This window comes from Petaurus breviceps, unplaced genomic scaffold (assembly GCF_028583685.1).
Source record: "Petaurus breviceps papuanus isolate PSGF00001 unplaced genomic scaffold, PetGlider_PUasm1.0 126, whole genome shotgun sequence".
NCBI classification, from domain to species: Eukaryota; Metazoa; Chordata; class Mammalia; order Diprotodontia; family Petauridae; genus Petaurus; species Petaurus breviceps.
The window spans coordinates 77822047-77840009 of NW_027185655.1; the positions used below are offsets into that span (position 1 = coordinate 77822047).

Here is a 17963-nt window from a genome sequence, read left to right on the forward strand (position 1 = left end):
CCCAATGGAATGGGTTCATGAAGAGTCGTACATAACTGAAACGACTCAACAACAAAAATCACAAGAATGCTGTGTGCATTTTGTAAAATCCCAAAGTTTTTAGTTCTCACAAACCCAAAGTGAACCAGTTAGTTCTCTAGTTCTGTCAATTTTGTTAGCCTTTGTTATATTGTGTTAAGTAATTGGTTAAAGAAGAATCCTGGATACTGTTTCTTCACAGGATATGTTCTTAATGTTAAAGGGAGAGTAGATGTTTTTTATCTGAAATTAACTCAAAGTTCTTTAGCACCAAGTAACACAGAGTTATGGGAACCTCTGTCATGGGACAGCCTCTGACAACTCTCACCAATCTGGAACAGTTTCTAGCATGGGTCCATTTATAGAGCATCATCCAGGGTCCAGCCTAGCTAAGCGCAGGGAGGCTCAGCAGAAAAGGCTGGCCACTAGGTAATGAATATTTTGGTTTCACAACCTCCTGAAACCTAACTGAAGTATGAAGAAAGGTCAAGACCTTGTTGCTGAAAGAATACCAGTGTTGTCAAAGTTACCTTTTTCATTTTTAAGTAAGTCTTTTGATGCCTTTTGCTTTTACCTCACAGACATTTCTTAATAAAGCGCCTACCCTTTGGAATAGAACCCTCCCTTGTACCTCCTCTGAACAAACAGACAAACAAAAAACAACCGAAAGAGTCGTTGACAGTAGCTGCACTGTGTTCTCCCTCATCTCTCTGTCCAAGGAGAGAGGGATGTTTAGTGATCTGTTCTCTGTAACCACAATTGTTTATAGCCAGGTGGATGGTGTAGTGGATAGAACATTAGACTTAGAGGCAGGAAGACAAGTTCTAATCCTGCCTCAGACACATACTACTAGCCTACTAACTGTATAACATAGGCAAATCACTTACCCTCAGTTGTAAAATGGGATATTAATACCATCTACCTTGAAGACTTGTTGTGAGGTGAAATAACACAGGTAAAGTATTTTGCAAACCTTAATGTTCTATATAAATTTATCATCATCACCACAGAGTTTAACTTTGTCTTTCTGGAGTTTTTTTTTTTTTCATTTATATAACGGTAGTCATTATGCACATTGTCCTTTTGGATCTCTCCCTCCAGCTTAGCATAAATCTTCCTGTTCGTCACTGAATTCCTCACATTTAGCATTTCTTAATGCATAATAACATTTTGTTACATTTGTCACAATCTGTTCAGCTATTTCTTTAATCAGTGGGCATCCCTTTTGTTTTGTACTACTTTGAATATTTTGGTATGTGCAAGACATTGCTTTCTGTCTTTGACCTCTGTGGTATAAAAGTTACATACCATTTTGAAGTGTTAAAGTATTACATACAGAACAAGTGAAATAATCTCTCTTGCAAAATTTATAAATGGAGGTAATGATGATTCTTCTTTCCCATTACAAAACTGTTGTGGAGATTAAGAAATTTGATAAATTGTGTTGAACCCCTGGAAGGTAAAGTTTGTGTAGAGAAAAGGTCACAAATCAGTGTTGAGAACAAATTTGAAGAAACAGTGCATCAAAGCTCAAGACTTTCCAGAACCGACTTAAGGAAACAGTCATTACCTACTCCTTAGCCAAGAGTAAAGGACTGCACAAAACCTTAGTGCTGCAGGCACAGTAGAGAGAGCGTTGAATTTGGGACCTGGAAAACCTGAATTTTCATCCTGTCTTCAGACACTTAATGCCTGTGTGACTCAAGGCCAGTGACTCCAATGAGCTATTTGCCTTATTTTCCTCTTCAGTAAAATTATCTTCAGAACATGATAATAGCACCTCCCTCCCAAGGTTGTTGTAAGGATAAAATGGGGTAATTTTTTTGCTCTTTGCATACCTTTAAGTGCTACATAAGTTATAGCCATTGCTGTTATTCTTATTATTATCATGTCATCTTCTACTGCATATCACCTTTGAGTTTCTTTTCTTCTTTATATTTGTCATAGTATACAAGACCAGCTTCTGATGTCAACATGCTTGGGGAAATGATGTTTGGTTCCGTAGCAATGAGTTACAAAGGCTCTACCTTAAAGATCCACTATATGCGGTAAGTTTCCAGCCTTTGTTTCAGGACTTGAGAAGTACTCCTACTTCTATGATGTTGAATTTCGAATAAATTCAACATTTATTTGATTTGTTTTCCCCCTTTCAGTTCTCCACCACAGCTGATGATTAGTAAGGTCTTCTCTGCTAGAATGGGCAGCTTCTGTGGAAGTACCAACAAGTAAGTATGGGATTTTCCCCTCCCTCTTTTCCCCTACCCTTTAAAGTAGATATATATCTACTTTAAAAGAAAAAAGAAGATGCTGTTATTTTGCTTACTCTTCATGATGAGAAACACTGTCAGATGAGAAAAGGATTAATTTACATTAAGCCTAAATCTGGCCACTACCCCTCCCCTCCAGGAGTAAGTCCAAAGAACTCTTTTGTGTTTGCAGGGGGCCTTGGGACTATGGATGGGTGAATGTCCAAACTTTGGGTCAGTTTCAGCGCCTTTCTACTCTTCGGTCAGACAATAGCTGTCTTCCTCCATGAAGAGTGAAAAAAGGGGAAAGAAAAAGGGCTGTGTTGTGTTCCATCAGATTGCCACGCTATCTCCTCCTTGTTACCTATGGCCTTTTAGTTTGTGTGAAAGCCATTTCTTCCAGCTTTCAATGTTCTTGAATGTGTGTTCCTAAATAAGAGTAATAATACCTTACATTCATGCAATGCCCTACAATTTTCAAAGTACTCACTGATATTACCTTGTTTGGTCTTCCCAACACCCCTCCAAGACACACAGGTAAGTAATGGTATCCCTGTTATGCAGATGAAGAAACCATATCTTGTGCAAAGTCGCAGAACTTGTAAGTGACAGAATCAGGTCTTTTTACGAAGTCCAATTTTCCCCCTGCACCTGACTGCCCCCTTGTAAGTGTGAGATTTTCCCTTTCCTTTTATATATAGTTTATCCATTAAAAAAAAAAAAACTTTATCAAGGCCATTGGACAGGATTGGTTTGGTTAACATGTATTTTTTTTAAGGTAAAAAAAAAAAAGTTGACCAGAAGCCTTGTTACTTTCTGATGTTTACCGATATTAGTACATTATGTAGTTCAGCAAGGATCTTCTCTGAAAAGAGCTTTTGGAATTCTTTTTTTCCCCTTTCATTCTTCTTGATTATGCCTCTAAGTAGGAACATTATAATTCCCCAGTTTGATGCCTTCTTAACTTTGAGATTCTAAATACTATCATATTTCATAATTTTTTAAGCTTGAATAATTTCAGAGTAAAGGCCCTGTGTAAAATAATGTATGGCCAATGAAAGCTGAATTAAAATAATAGGAAGCAAGTTTGAGGTCACGATGTGGAGGATGTCTTGGAACATAAGAAAGGTTTTTGTTTTTAACCAAATGTTGTTTAACCTACCAGCATAGTCTCCATAGCAGGATGAACATTTTTTTCTATTATATACTATAAAGCTGAAAAACCTTGTAACAATCATTTTGGCTATCTTTTCTAATTTGGAACTGTTCACAGTTGAGAACAAATTGCCTTTTAGAGTTGGAACAGTGAAATAAACTAATCCTTGGCGTTATGTGAATATTTAACTTTTGATGAATGCAGGTAACTTTAGCCCCTTATGATTATTTAATTTTATGTAAGACTTGCTGTTTTTTTCTTTTACTTAACTTTAATAGTTTATTTTACCAGTCCTTTGTTATTTATGGTAATAAATTTTCTATTTTATAGCTGAACTTTTGAGGTTAATTCAACTTTTAACATGATTTGTATAATTATAGTTTTATGTTTTTAGTTAGCTAAAACTATTTTAAACCTCTTCTTGTGATACTATTCTAGACAGCTTGACAATTAACAAATACATTAGAGATATTTGCTCCCCATACACTTCTCTAAGGCTTCAATTCCAACATTTTTGGAATTGTGAGTCATTGTGACACTAGGGACATCTGAGGGTTGTCCATTAGGTGGCAAAACTGTTTTGGCCTCAGCAACCCAAGATGTGGACAGAAATAGAAAAGCACCCCAGTTACTTGTTGTCAGTACCCTTTTTTATACAGTCTGTCCAACAACTAAGTTGGCACTAAACCAACTATGGTGATAACTCTTCATGAACAAAAACAGAGGAAATGAAGAAAGCACAACTAAATAGGATAGTAGATAGCTTCTCTTCGGAGATGTGAATAGAGCAGTTGGTTTTTGTTACAAAGCAACAACAACAACAACAAAAGAACCCACCTACAAATTTCTGAGACATTGGACCTTATAACCTCACATGGCTCTTGATTAACTTGAGCAAAGTCTCATGAAGTCAGTTGCAGCTCCTGCCTTGACATCCATTGCTACGGATGCAAAGGAATATAGCATTTTGAGGTTTACAAAGTGCTTTGCAAATATTTTCTCATTTTAACCGTATAATAGCCATAGGATGTAGGTGTTATTATTATTCTTATTTTAAGAGTAAGCAAGAGAAGATTACGATGAATTTTGTTTTGAGAAGTTCAGAAAACTCCATTGAGTAATTTTAATGGGTTGCCCAAAGAGCACATAGTAGGCACATAATAAGAATATCTGTGTGATTAAGAGTAGGTTGCAACATATTTCCTATATTACCAATTAAGAATTAGGAAGGAGAAGCAGGATAAAAGATATTATTAGAGAGAAATAGAACCAGAAAATGAAATGGGCCAGTCACCTGGTGAGAGGGAGGTATAACCAATGAATAGTCCACATATGCTCCATTCATTCTCTGTCAAGAGATCTAAAGGACAGCCTCCAGCATTATGGGTGGACATCATGGGGATTCATGGGAGCACATAAATGAGAGTCACAAAGGATGAGAAAACATGGGTGGGGAGCATTCGGTACTGCTGGAGATTGTTATCAGTGAGATCATATATCCAATTGAAGCATAAAAATCCTTGAGGAAATTTGTACCATAAGACCAGTTTCCAAAACCAAAGTTGTCATTTACTCCTCTTTAGTGTGATGGGGGAATAGTATCTGTATTATTTAGTTTTTAAACCAAGCTTTTTATTGTACCCTAAATAATCCTTTAAAAATCAGTCATTTTGGGCGGCTAGGTGGCCCAGTGAATAGAGCACTGGCCCTGAAATCAGGAGGACCTGAGTTCAAATGCGGCCTTAGACACTTAACACTTACTAGCCATGTGACCTTGGGCAAGCCACTTAAACCCAATTGCCTGGCCTTCCCTCTTCCAAAAAGCAAAAAAAAAAAAAAAAATCACTCATTTTTGTTTCCATTTGGTAGAGGTGAGACAAGTCATTTATAGAAGGGATTTTTAATTAGTAATAGCAAGCACCTACCAGAGTACTCTGCATAGAGTCAATAATAAATGTATAGTGAATTGATATCAGTAATTTGCTTGACTTAAAAAAAGTAATCTTAGAAACTGTTTCATTTTTATCCTAGACATTTCTCTTGACATTTTTCTGCTCTTTCTCCCTTCTTTTCCCTCTTTGCTTTTTAGCTTGCAAGACAGCTTTGAATACATCAACCAAGATGCTAATTTGGGAAAATTGAGCTCAAATCAAAATAGTTTGGGTCCCTGTCGTGCTGGAAGTAACCTAGGTAAAAACCAAAGCAATAACAACGAAAAAACATTTGTAATTACTGATGTGTGCTGGGTGTGTGTGTTGTGTTCATTTTCTTTTTTGTTTTGTGTTGGGTTTTTCGTTTTCATTTTTGTTTCTGCTTTGTCTTTAACCTGTAATTATTTTTTGATATGTTCTGTTCGCCCGTTTCATGTGTTCCGGTGTCCAGGTGTGCTCCAGGTGTGCAGCAGCAAATTGCTGCAAGGGTTGGCTGAAGGAGGACCTCTCCGGCTCACCCGGAGCGCTTCTTTCTTTGCAGGTTTGTGTGGAATGCTGAGTTCGGTATGACCCACACACATACTAAACCCTGTGGCTGTTCTTAGCCAAGAATCTTCTCGTAAAGCCTCTCTAGCAACTCAAAGGGCTCTCAGGGTGGCAGAATTTGATTTTGAATGCAGATTTTGAATAGAAGATGTTTTCAAAATTCCACCACCAGTGAACCTTTATTGCATATTTCTCAGCTGATGCCCCAGAATTAGCTGGTTTTGAACAGCATTGAGCCCTTAGTGTTTCTAAGAGGATTGTTTTCTGATTTCCCTGAGTGTCTTTTGCTGCTATGAGCTGTTATGTTTGCTGCTCTATCTTCTATCCATTAGTCACCTGCATTCCTCACTTAATATAGATTTCCACCCAAATCATCATTTCTAATAAGAGCATGGGAGTCTCCTCTTTCTCATTTCTTGATCACCTTAAAAGTATGCCAATAGCTATTTAAATAGAGCTGATGTGAGTTCCTAGGTTCTTCCCAGGTAGAATGACCCTGATCTTGACCGGTGGGTGAAATAGGAGCTTTAAATACTCTTGCTAATTTTGGATGTGGCAGTAGCCTCGCTACAGCCCATCTTGGCATGATGCCGAGTTGGAGGGGACTTTTGCCATGAGCATCTTAAGAGCTGCCCTCTTTGGAATGGGTGTTCATTTCACACTATGCCTCTTTGCAGGGAGAAGTCTGCCCAACACTCTGGTTAACGTATACCCTAATGAAAGTGACACCCTCCTACCTCTTTAGAGTGTGGCGTTCATGTTGATACACTTTTAAAATTTGTGTATATAAACATACTTTGAAGAATGTATAATATTCAGACAGAATCACTGGCCTTGTGGCACACTGTTGAGAGTTTTCAGTGGCAGAATCTGTTCTGCTTTCTTACCTATCTGTGTATCTAATTGAGGTCCGTAAAGCATTCCTACAAGGCCCTGCTTCTTCAAGTACTTCATCTCCCAAGTCATCCCATAGTGAAAGAGAGAGACATTTGGAAGATATTTTATTATATTTTCTGAGGAAATTTGTTTTTTGATTGGGAGATGTTTCCTCCCTTCTAGTTTTTTAAAAAAATTTCCTCTAGTTTATTCATAGTGGCTATTGAAAGAGTGAAAATTATTCTGAAGCATTTAGAAATTACAGCTGCCTGATTCTCAGGAGGATGATGATAACATCTGAATATGTCTGCCTGGAAAAAAAATGAGTTTGGAACCAAAGGGGAGCTGATTTGGGCCCAGGGGAGCTATACTGCAGACTTCTTTTGCTCACACTGTGATCGTTCTTTTTATGTTTCTGATTTTATCTGCCATTGGCCAACTTTGTTATATACTTCTAGTTTATGAGCAGCACTAAGTCCTCCTGATACTTCAGCATCATTTTAGGTATTCTAAAAGCCATCTTGCCTTTGGAGTTGGCCACAGTCCATAAAGGGATCCTGCTAACATGTTTCTTCTTTGCCTTTGTCTCAGCCCACAGCACTCCTGTGGATATGCCTAGCAGAGGACAGAATGAAGACAGGGATAGTGGGATTGCCCGATCAGGTACATATGTTTCCTTTTGTTGATGTATTAATAATGATGTCATGCTCCCTGAGGCAGGCTGTGACAGTTTTATTTTCCTCATTTTTCAAAAACAGATGAGAAAACTGAGGCTCAGAGATTAGTACTTATTAAGTGCTTACTATTTGCCATACTGTGCTGTTTTAAAAATATTGTCCCATTTGATGGCAGGCACTCACTAATTAGGACATTGGGGTACCCAAGCCTGGAGTTCTACAGTTAAGTTCTCCAAGGCATGATGTCTAGTGCCCAAAGCAAAGTGACTGGCAAGGAGATGACCAGGTATTCTGTAGTGGTAGACCCTCAGCCTTCAGCTTATTGAGAAGTGATAATATCCTGAGGAAAATTGATCCAGTTTGCCTCCCATGGGATAGATTTAGATTTCCTTTAAAAGCTAATATAATAACATACAGTAAGTAATCTCTTTCTGTGAGAAAAGCCTATTCAGAAAACCAGAAGTGCCTGTTAAGTGCTGTGTTTGCAAAGAAGATGCTGGCCATTGGGTTATTCAATAAGAAGGGCTGACTCTTATCTTCTTTTTTTAATTTTTTTTTGCTTTGTTTTTTTGGAGGGCAGTCAGGTTTAAGTGACTTGCCCAAGGTCACATGGCTAGTTTTTGTGTTAAGTGTCTGAAGTCAGATTTGAACTCAGGTCCTCCTGACTCCAGGGCCAGTGCTCTATTCACTGTGACACATAGCCGCCCCGACTCTTACCTTCTTGGAGACACATTGTTTTAAACTTCTCTCCAAGTTTCACTTTTTTTTTCCAACTTTAAGCTTGCTTTAAAAAAAAAATTACATCACCATTACCATAAAGTCCCAAATTCAATTCAAGTTGTTAATCTGCCTTTGAATGCCTTATGTCTTGAGTCAAGGAGTAATTTACAGTGCTAGTGGTCTGAATTGTGGAAGGTGGCTCACACACTTGGAAAAGCTGGATCACTAGAATTCTAGGCTTCTGATGTCTTCCTTAATTTCTGTGCCTTTGTCTTCCTATCTCTGATTTTAAAAAGCTAGTTGCCATGCGGCATCATTCTGAGGGCTAAGAGAACACTGTGATATGCAGGTGCTCCTTTATGCCCGGAATTTCACACTTGGGTGCTCTGCAGGGACACCTGTGTTGTTGTTTTCAGGAGTCAGCATGCTCCCAGGACATGCCCTGTCAGTCTGCTTCCTGCTGGAGCATGCCAGCACACAAAGAGCATGTCCCCTCAGCTCTGGCCATCTTTAGGCCAGCCCTCATAAGCTCTCTCCCAGGGTTTTGCTGGTTGCTTACTAAGCCTTATAACCCTTGCCTAGGTTCAATACATTTCCCAAAAAATCTTTTAAAATAAAACTAAATGACATTTTATTGTGATTTGTTACTGAATTCAACCCAGTTTGGTTGATTTACATATGTTTCATAGAGCTGCAGTTGTTCATACTTTGTTAACATATTGAGGCCTACAAAATGCTTCCCTAACGATAACCGAGTGAGGTCCCCCATTTTACAGATGAAAAAAATGAAGGCTAGAAGTGAAATAACTTACCTGTGGTCATACAGGTAATATGTTAGAGCTATTATTCAAGCTATGCCCCCTGACTTGCGGTGGTATGTGGGAGAGTGGGACCAGAGGACCTACGTTCAAATACTACCTTTTTCACATTCCTGGGTGACTTTGGGCAAGTCACTCAGCTTCTGGGTCTCAGTGTCCTCGGACACAAAATGAGAGGTGTTGCTGCCATCTCCAAATCAGTGATTCTATGATCATGTCCTGGTGGCTCTCTTATACTGTATGATACACAGACATCATTCATACCTGATTTAACGATGATGTTTGTGACTACTCTTCAGGAAGCTTACCCTGAATTGTAACATTTTTTTCTGAGGGAAATAATGCAGCTTAGATCATTTAAACTTTGAGTCCCTTTTTGAGGAAAACGAGCATGGGTAAATAGGTAAAAATTAGAGAAGACAGAATTTGATTCTATTTAAAGAAGACTTAAAAAAAAAAAACAATTGTCTAAAGAAAAATGGGCTGCCGTGTGAGGGGTAAAAATTTACCCACCACTGGAAGTGTTCAAGCAGAGTTCTGAGATGTTGTAAGAGGTGACTCTTTCACAGGATAATAGGAGGTTGAACTAGATGACCTCTGTGGACCCTTCTTGGTTAATGTTAAGATTCTGTGAGTTCAGGAACAGGGTCCACTCCAGAGAATAACGACACTTAAGCAAATGATTATGCTACATGAAACATATCTAAGATCATGTGTATATTGAAACAATACATTTACGTGGGAAAGAGTTAATTAAACCAGTAGCCCAATTCCCAAAGACAAAAACTTTTTCTTCTTAAGACCTTGCAAGGCCAGGGCTGATGTTGAGTTTTGTCCTGATTTGGTCCCAAGGTTGGGGGCAGTCAGCCTTCACCCCAGATTAAATTGTGGATAAAGTGAGACCTGGGACCAAGAAGACCCACTGGGTCACAGTTTACAGGCAGAAGAAACTGAATTTGTTAGACCTTTCCAGCTCTGTGAAAAGTAAGAAGTTGAAAGCCCCTGGAGGGGATCCATAATTGTCTCCAATTTGCAGAAGTAATCCATTTGCCTTGGGCAAAACTGAAAAATCCAAAAAGAAAACTGGGGGTGTGGGGAGAAATAGATTCAATATCTTTGGGTGGCCATTCAGTTAAGGATGTGTTTTGAGGAAACTGATTAACCCTAGCTCAGGTTATAGAAGCCAGCACTTGGATTTGTTCGTCAGATTTCAGACTTGAGGCCATAGCTAAAACCAGTTTTTCTTGCCCACTTGAGAAGCAAGCAAGTTTAGTTGCCAAGCTGGAGCCAAATTGTGACGTTCCCAACAGCATGAATGAATTCTAAATGTATCCTCAGAAGGTGACTGGTGGGGTTTAAGAGGCAGGTTTGATACAGCCTGGACTAAGACTGACTATATTATCTGGGGAGAATGAAAGGAAGCCCTCATTGTGGTTTACCTAAAATTGGGGAATGGCAAATATGGTATATTTAGAGAGATTGGGGAAAGGTGGGAAAAGAGAGGGTTTTCCATAGAAGAATGTGGTATGGGAAAGTGGTATAACAATAACATCAGGAAAGAGCAAAGAATACCTTCTCTCTTTGGCTCTTGACCTGTAATCAGAGACATGGAAGAGGGAATGACTGCTTCTGGATCAGTTATGGAAGAAATAGGTTGCTATCAGGAAAAGTCAGGTTTCAGTCTATAGGAAGAGAGTGTTGGAGAAAAATAGTGAATTTTTCCTCTTCTTCTAAAGTGGAAATGTACTTAGATCTCAACAACAGTTGACTTTATCCTAACTGTATTTAGTGGTCACTCTGATTCAAATGCAGAGATTGTTTCTGAAAGAGCTTGAGAGAATTTCCAGACTACTGAGGAGCTAGCTGTTCTTTACACTTCTGAGTTCTTTAATATCTTTAACTTTTATTGTTTATTGCAGAGCTTGGTTTTTTTTTTAATACCAAAAAATGTTCATGCAGCTAAAATACAGTTAACTGTTCTGAACAATCATGCATTCAAAAAAAACTTACTCGTAATCCACTTAAGTAAACATTTATTAGGAGCCTCCACCATGCCAGGAATTGTGCTAGGTGCTGGGACTAAAAAGACAAAAACAAACATGGCGGCCATCCATAGATTATTGTACTGGAAAGAAATGTGGACACAAAGAAGTGAAAACTAAATAATATCAAATAATTTTAGAAATAATTTTGCCTCCTTTCATAAAGTTAACACCTTGGTTGTTTGATAGCACTGGGAGACTTGGGAAGAACCTCCCTTAGGAGGAAGTTGCTCCTGAGCTGTTGAGAAAGGAGGGTGGCCCCTGTGCAAATGCATGGAGATAGAGATGTAATGCTATTTTGGAGCTTCTAGCTAGGCCACTAGTTAGACTGAGTTGGAGAACTAATGACAGGGAGTCATATGAAATCAGATTGGAAATATGAGCAGGCAGGCTGAGACAAGTATTTTATCCCCAAAGCAGCAGAACTAAGGCTCAAAATTGAAGCTCGAAACATTTCTTTTGTTTCCTTTATAGATCTTAGGGTCATAGGACCAAGAAGAACTGTGTTCTCTTAAGCTGGGTTTGACAAGTAGTTTTTGGAGCCAACTGGGTAATACACTTTTGTTTCTAATCTAGGGCAAGAAACAGATGATTCCATGCATTGGTGTTTCAGGCTTGATTACCAAAAGGGAGGAATCGTAAACTCAGTGTACTAAAATGGGAAGGGCCCTTTGGAGAAAATCTAGTCTACCCCCTTTAATTTTATAGATGAGGAAACTGAGGTGACAATCCTCCCTCTGCTCCTATCCCTCCCTGGTTAAGTGGCTTGTGCTAGGTGATAGATAGCTAATTACTTAGTGACAGAGTCAAAACTAGAAACCAGGAATCCTGACTCCCATTTAAGTAGTCATTCCATTAGATTGCCATTTATACAGTGCCTGCCTTTCTAGCCTCTGAGCAAAGGAGATATCAGATCATGTTCTTGTGAAAAGTGGCATTATCCTCTGTAGGAGGACATGTTCCTTGGCATTAGAGAGCTATCTGGGAACTGTAATGGTCTGATATCACAGATTATTTCTGCCAAAAAACCTTTCATTTTGGAAGAAGTAAAATTCAGGCAATAAGTAATTATGCAAACACGTTATTGGAAGTTCTGAAATGAAGAGGCATCATGATAGATTTGGAGCTCAGGACTTGGAGTCTGCAAGTTCTGGGTGCAGATACCACCTCTGACTCTTGCTGTGGGACTGGGCAAACCTCTTCACCTGGGGTAGGATATGGAGTGAGGGTTCAGCTCTGGAAATCTCTGAAACCTGTTGCTTTTATTCTCTTTTTTTGTATTCTGCATATAGTTGTCTTTTATTCAAATATAAGTTCCTTAAGAGTAAGATTTTTAAAAACTCTTTGTATCTGTGTGCTGGTATACCTAGCATGGTCCCTGGCACATAAGGGAAGGGAGATGGGAACAAGCATTTATTAAGCACCCAATGTGTGCTCAGCACTGTGCTAAGGGCTTTACAAATTTTATCTTACAAATATCTTCACAGCTCTCCTAGGAGGAAGGTGCTGTTATCATTCCCATTTTACATAGGAGGTTCTTTGCTTTTCCTTTTCTGTCATTATTACCAACTCCACCCCAGTCCCCACCAAAAAGTCCACCCTTGTGACAAAGACCAAAAAAATGAATCCACACATTGGTGGGGTCTTAAAAATCAGTGTTTCCTTCCGAGCCCATTTATCTATCACCTCTTTAACTAGAGATAGGTGTGCTTCCTCATTGTGGGCTTCTTCTCTAGCTCTTTTCCTCCTTCCTCCAAGCCCAAGTTTTTCCTATTAGAATTCTATGACTCTTGAAGAAATTTGATTTAACTAAAATAAACCTTCTGTTGTCCACATTAATTATAAAAACACTCAATTTTTAAAAATCCTTTGAAGGAATGTCATAAGAGAAGTCACCTGAGGTAGTAGATACTTTGCTCTACAAAGTAGAGACAATTACTGGAATAAAAGGACCGTTGCTATTGACTTGTTGTGGCCCCTAGAGGATCATTACCTTATACTTAGGGGGCTATAAAAAGACTTGAGTAAGTTCTGTGTGAAAGTTGAATAGAAAAGGTGAAAGTATCATTAAAAGAACAGAGGGACCTTGTGGAGCCCAGAATGACCATTTCATTTCTTTGACTGGATATTGTCAGTTTTATGACTCTATGTAAAAGTATTTTTTTCTGTCCTAGAATGATAGATTGTAGGATGGCAGAGTGAGACTGGGCAGCTGGATGGGGGTGGGTGGGGTGGGGTACCTCTAGAATGCTCTGGGAAAATAGGTGGAGCTTATGACCAAACTGGAAAAGGTGAAACTTGGATTCAGGGTGGATAATGCTTCTCCATTCTAAAAAGGAAGAAGGCAGCTATGGTACAAGGGAAACAGCCCCAAATTTGTAGTCAGATATTTTAAACTCAGGCTGTGTTCATTATTGGCTGTGTGACCCAGTGGTAGATTGCTTAATCTTTCTTGACATAGGTCTCCTTATCTGTAAAATGAAAGGTTGGATTAGATTATCTCTTGTGATCCCTTTTGGAGGCAGCTAGGTGGCTCAGAACCCTCGACCTGGAGTCAGGAAGTCCTGAGTTAAAATTCCACCTCAAACAATAGTTGTGTATGACCATGGGCCAAGTCACTTAACTTCTGTTTGCCTTAATCCCCTGGAGAAGGAAATGGCAGACCACTCCAGTATCTTTGCCAGGAAAATCCCACATGGGTTCAAGAACAGTTGGACAGGATTGAATAGCAGCAACAAAAGGTCCCTTTCAGTTCCAAATCCAGTGATCCTAACTCAAAGCTACTTCAGTGAAGCCACCTGCCAGCATGTGCCAACCACTCAGGGCTCTAGCGTGGGGCTGCCTCGGACCACATGGGCAAAACTGGGAAGTATCAGCAGAACGAGGCCCTAGGTCTAGCTTGAGGCACTTTGGAATGTTGCTTCTATAGATGAATATTTTAGATGCTTTATGCTTGTTATACTTCATAATATTGTTTGAGTTTCATGTTACCTTTCGTCTGAAATCTTGGAAAATTTCTGGGCATGATGGGGCCCACTGTTATCTCAGCTCCTGGTTTAGCTTAGGCCAGTAAATTTCTAGAGCTTGGGAGTTCTGAGCTACAGTGGCCAAGCTGTGGTAAGCCCCCAGGATCGAGGGACCACCTTTGTGGCCTAAGGAGAGGTGAAATGTAGCAGATCAGAGCTCCCATGCAGGATCAGAGTGGGACAGACCTGTGATAGTCCCTTCACTTCCAGCCTTGGCTGCCATAGACCCACTTTTGGAGAAAATCTAAGGAAGTTTTAGTAGTGAATTAAAAAAGAAAACAACCCCAAACTACTGCTGCCACCTGCTGGATATGAGTGGTAGAACTCTGGAAACGTTTCTTTGGCAAATCATTTTATTAGGAACTTTCAATTTACACTTGTACGCACTGAAAAATTTGTTTGAATCATTCAGTTCTTTGTGTCCTTCTTCTCTCTGCCAGCTTCCCTGAGCAGCCTGCTGATCACACCTTTCCCATCTCCAAGCTCCTCCTCTTCCTCTTCCAGCAGTTACCAGCGCCGCTGGCTTCGGAGCCAAACGACCAGTTTAGAAAATGGCATTGTCCCAAGGTGGTAAGTGTCAGGGGAGAAGTGTGGGTACATTGTCTGAAACTGGCTGGTGGGGTACAGTATTTCCTTGGAAAGGGGAGGTGAAGCTATGGTTGAGCCTGAATCTCTAAATTTGCAAGTCAAAATCTCCATTGAAATAGTAAGGCATCTGACAGGGGAAAACTCCTGAATCTGATCACATGGGAGATTCTTGGTGTGGCCATCACATGCTGGGTAAGGATTAAAAAAGCAGCAATGTTACCTCAAAACAAGCACACATGGACTTGAAGGGGGCGTCTTTCCTGAACTCCAGCTCATGAGTAAGAGAGATCAAATGAGTGTCTCCTGGCTTACTATGCCAAAACGTCTTGTGACTTGAAAATTATAAGAACTCCTTGCTTTAGACTTACTTTCCTGCCCCAAAGTGAGATTTAGATCAAATGGAGCAAAAGTGACATGAGTCTAAAGAGACAGATGTCTTCCTAGCTTCTCATTGTGTTTCCTTCATGTTTTCTTCTATAGCATATATGATATATATAGCATGTTTACCTTAATTTTCAATTTCTTAATGATTTCAGTGATTGGTTTTGTGTAGCATTATCTTGTTGCTTAAGCCTGTGACCCCCTCACTGTATTGAATGCTGCATTAAGTGCGTTTCATCAAAAAAAATTGGACACCAGCTATGTGCAAGACAGTTTGCTGGGCGATAAAGATGGGAATAGAAATAAGATAGTCTTTTCTTTCAAGAACTTGCCATCTAGTGAGGGCTTTGGAGGCACTATGACAAGTACCCATTTGAGAAAGGATGTTCTAAATGTGACATGCAGAGGATAGAGAGATACCATTGGGTGGCATGTATACATACATGTTTGGTGGGTGATGAGAGAAGGCTTCATGAAGAAAGTAGCATTTGAGCTGGGCCATGAAGAATAGATTTCAGAGTGAAGATGTGTGGGCAGTTAGCCAGTAGACTTAATTAGCTTTTCACAAATGCATCATTAAGATGGTATAGTAAGAACAGTTAATATAAAAGATTACCATAGAGCCTGAGGTGCTTTCTTGCACAAATACATGCAGTGTTCATGGGAAGAATGGTCTCAAACCTAAAGCAGAGGCAGCTAGGTGGGCTGGTGAGCAGGAGCACTGTCTTTGGATTCAGGGAGACCTAAGTTCAAATCCCACTTCAGACACTTAGTAGCTGGGTAATCCAGGGAAAGTCATTTCACCTCTCTCAATCTTAGTTTCCTTGTCTGTAAAAATGGAAATAATTATGGCACCTACTTCCCAGGGTTGTAGTGAAGATCAGCCCTCTTCCTCTCCCCTTTCTGGCCTGGTCTGGTTTGAGCAAAGAGCTCTGCCTGCCTAAAATTCTGAGCTGGTAGATGACAATGTAGTATATATAAGCCCAAGAGATGTGACTGATTCTCTTAGCCAAGAAAATATTTCCTATGTGGTGTTAGTACATTTTATCCAGAAGTCACCCTATAATCCTCTCAAACTGATTAAAGGCTTATTCACATATTATGATGAAATTGGAAAATTCCTCATCCCTGTCAATACTTTGTGATTGCATTCTGAGTCTACTGGGAGTTAAAATGCCTTCCTTAAATTGTGGGCAGAACCTCTGTGAATGCTAAGATCTGAGCCTGAGATCTTAAGAGCTAGAATCTTAAGCCTAGAATCATAAGAGCTGTGAAGTTACCTTTCAGCAATCACCTGGTCGAGCTTACTTGTATTACAGATGACCCAGAGGTGAAGGGATGTGGCCCTGGTCACACATTGAAGTTTATGTAGGGATTAGAAAGCCTCCATCTACTTCAGATCCATTCTTTAGATGATCATCTGGTAGTAGAACTTGCTCAGCAGCCCCAGTCCACTTTTTAGAGGACTCAAAAGGCCTGTCAGTATATTCAATTTTTACTTATTTCTACTCTCATTACACACATGTTTCTCCAGCTGTGTGATGGCACCTGCAGTGCGCGCGCACACACACACACTCTCTCTCTCTCTCTGGATTTTTTATGATTCCCTTTACTTGGAAAGAAGTTTTTTCCCTTTTAAAGTTACCTTATTTTATTTTGTATGTACTTTGTACTGACTGATTTGTGAAATGTTATTTTACCTCATCCCCTAGAATGCAGACATTCTGAGGGAACAGACTGCTTCATTTTTGTTTCTATCATTCCAGTGCCCAGTGTAGTGCCTACCAGGTGTTTTTATTTAGGTTATCTGTTTTTTTTTAAGTTTATTTTTTCATTTTTCAAATGCTATATTAACTTTGGATTCACATCATTCATTTCCACCAGATTTTGAGTTACAAATTTTCTCCCCGATTTTCCCCTACCCACTACCCCAAAATAGCAGTCCCACAGGATATCCCCTCCTCCAATCTACTCTCTCCCCTACCCCCTTCCACTTTTCCAGTAGGGCATAGTGGATCTCTATGCCCCAGTGCCTGTATATCTTATTTCCCAATTACATGTAAAATAGTATTAAGAATAGTATATATTTTTTTAATATTTGATTTTAAAACTTTCAATTCCAGATTCATTCCCTACCTCCCTTGTCACCCATCCTTACTGGGAAGATAAGCAATTCAGTATAGGTTGTACATGTGTAGCTAATGCAAAACATTAACATAGTAGATATATTATAAAAGACTGACTATATTTCCCTCCCTCCTATCCCAGCTCCCACTTGTTCTATTATCTACTTTGATCCCGTCCCTTTTCAAAACTGGGTGCTTCCAACTTCCCTCCCACCCAGCCTGCCCTCCCTTCAATCATCCCCCTTCTCATCCCCTTCCCCTCTACTCTCCTGTAGGGTGAGATACCCTATTTAGTGTCTATTTCATTCCCTCCCCAAGCCAGATTCGATGAGAATAAGGTTGACCCATTCCCTTTTGCCTTCCTGTTCTTTCCCTCCATTGTAACCATTTCCCCTTGCCTCTTCTATATGAGATAGTTTACCCCATTCTGTCTCTCCCCATCTCCTCATTATATTTATTCCTCTCTCACCTCTTAATTTCACCTTTTAAGTATCATCCCTTCCTGTTAAATTGGTCCTGTGCCCTCTATCTATGTATACCTGTAAACATATATACACACATTCACATATTTATTCATACTCTTGTATGCCCTCCGATATAGACATATATATATTCCCTTCAACTATTTTCATACTGAGAAAAGTTTCATCAGTTACAATTATCGTTTTTCCATGTAGGAATGTTAATAGTTCAACTTTGATAAGTTCCTTATGATTTCTTTTCCCTGTTTACCTTCTCATGCTTCTCTTGCTTCTTGTATCTGAATGTCAAATTTTCTATTCAACTCTGGTTTTTTCAGCAAGAATGCTTGA

General features: G+C 39.5%; 1 protein-coding gene across 6 annotated transcripts in view; it reads left to right on the forward strand.

The window, feature by feature from the left end:
* Window positions 1-17963, forward strand: part of FNIP2 (folliculin interacting protein 2) — a 140305-nt gene that overhangs the window by 66964 nt on the left and 55378 nt on the right. For 5 of the 6 annotated variants that reach the window (XM_069097371.1, XM_069097336.1, XM_069097374.1 and 2 more), the window contains exons 4-9: window positions 1966-2066; window positions 2172-2243; window positions 5510-5610; window positions 5803-5892; window positions 7365-7436; window positions 14497-14626. In XM_069097371.1, the coding sequence (XP_068953472.1) occupies window positions 1966-2066; window positions 2172-2243; window positions 5510-5610; window positions 5803-5892; window positions 7365-7436; window positions 14497-14626 (566 nt within the window). The remainder of the gene's footprint in view (window positions 1-1965; window positions 2067-2171; window positions 2244-5509; window positions 5611-5802; window positions 5893-7364; window positions 7437-14496; window positions 14627-17963) is intronic. The other variant, XM_069097346.1, reaches the window with a different exon arrangement.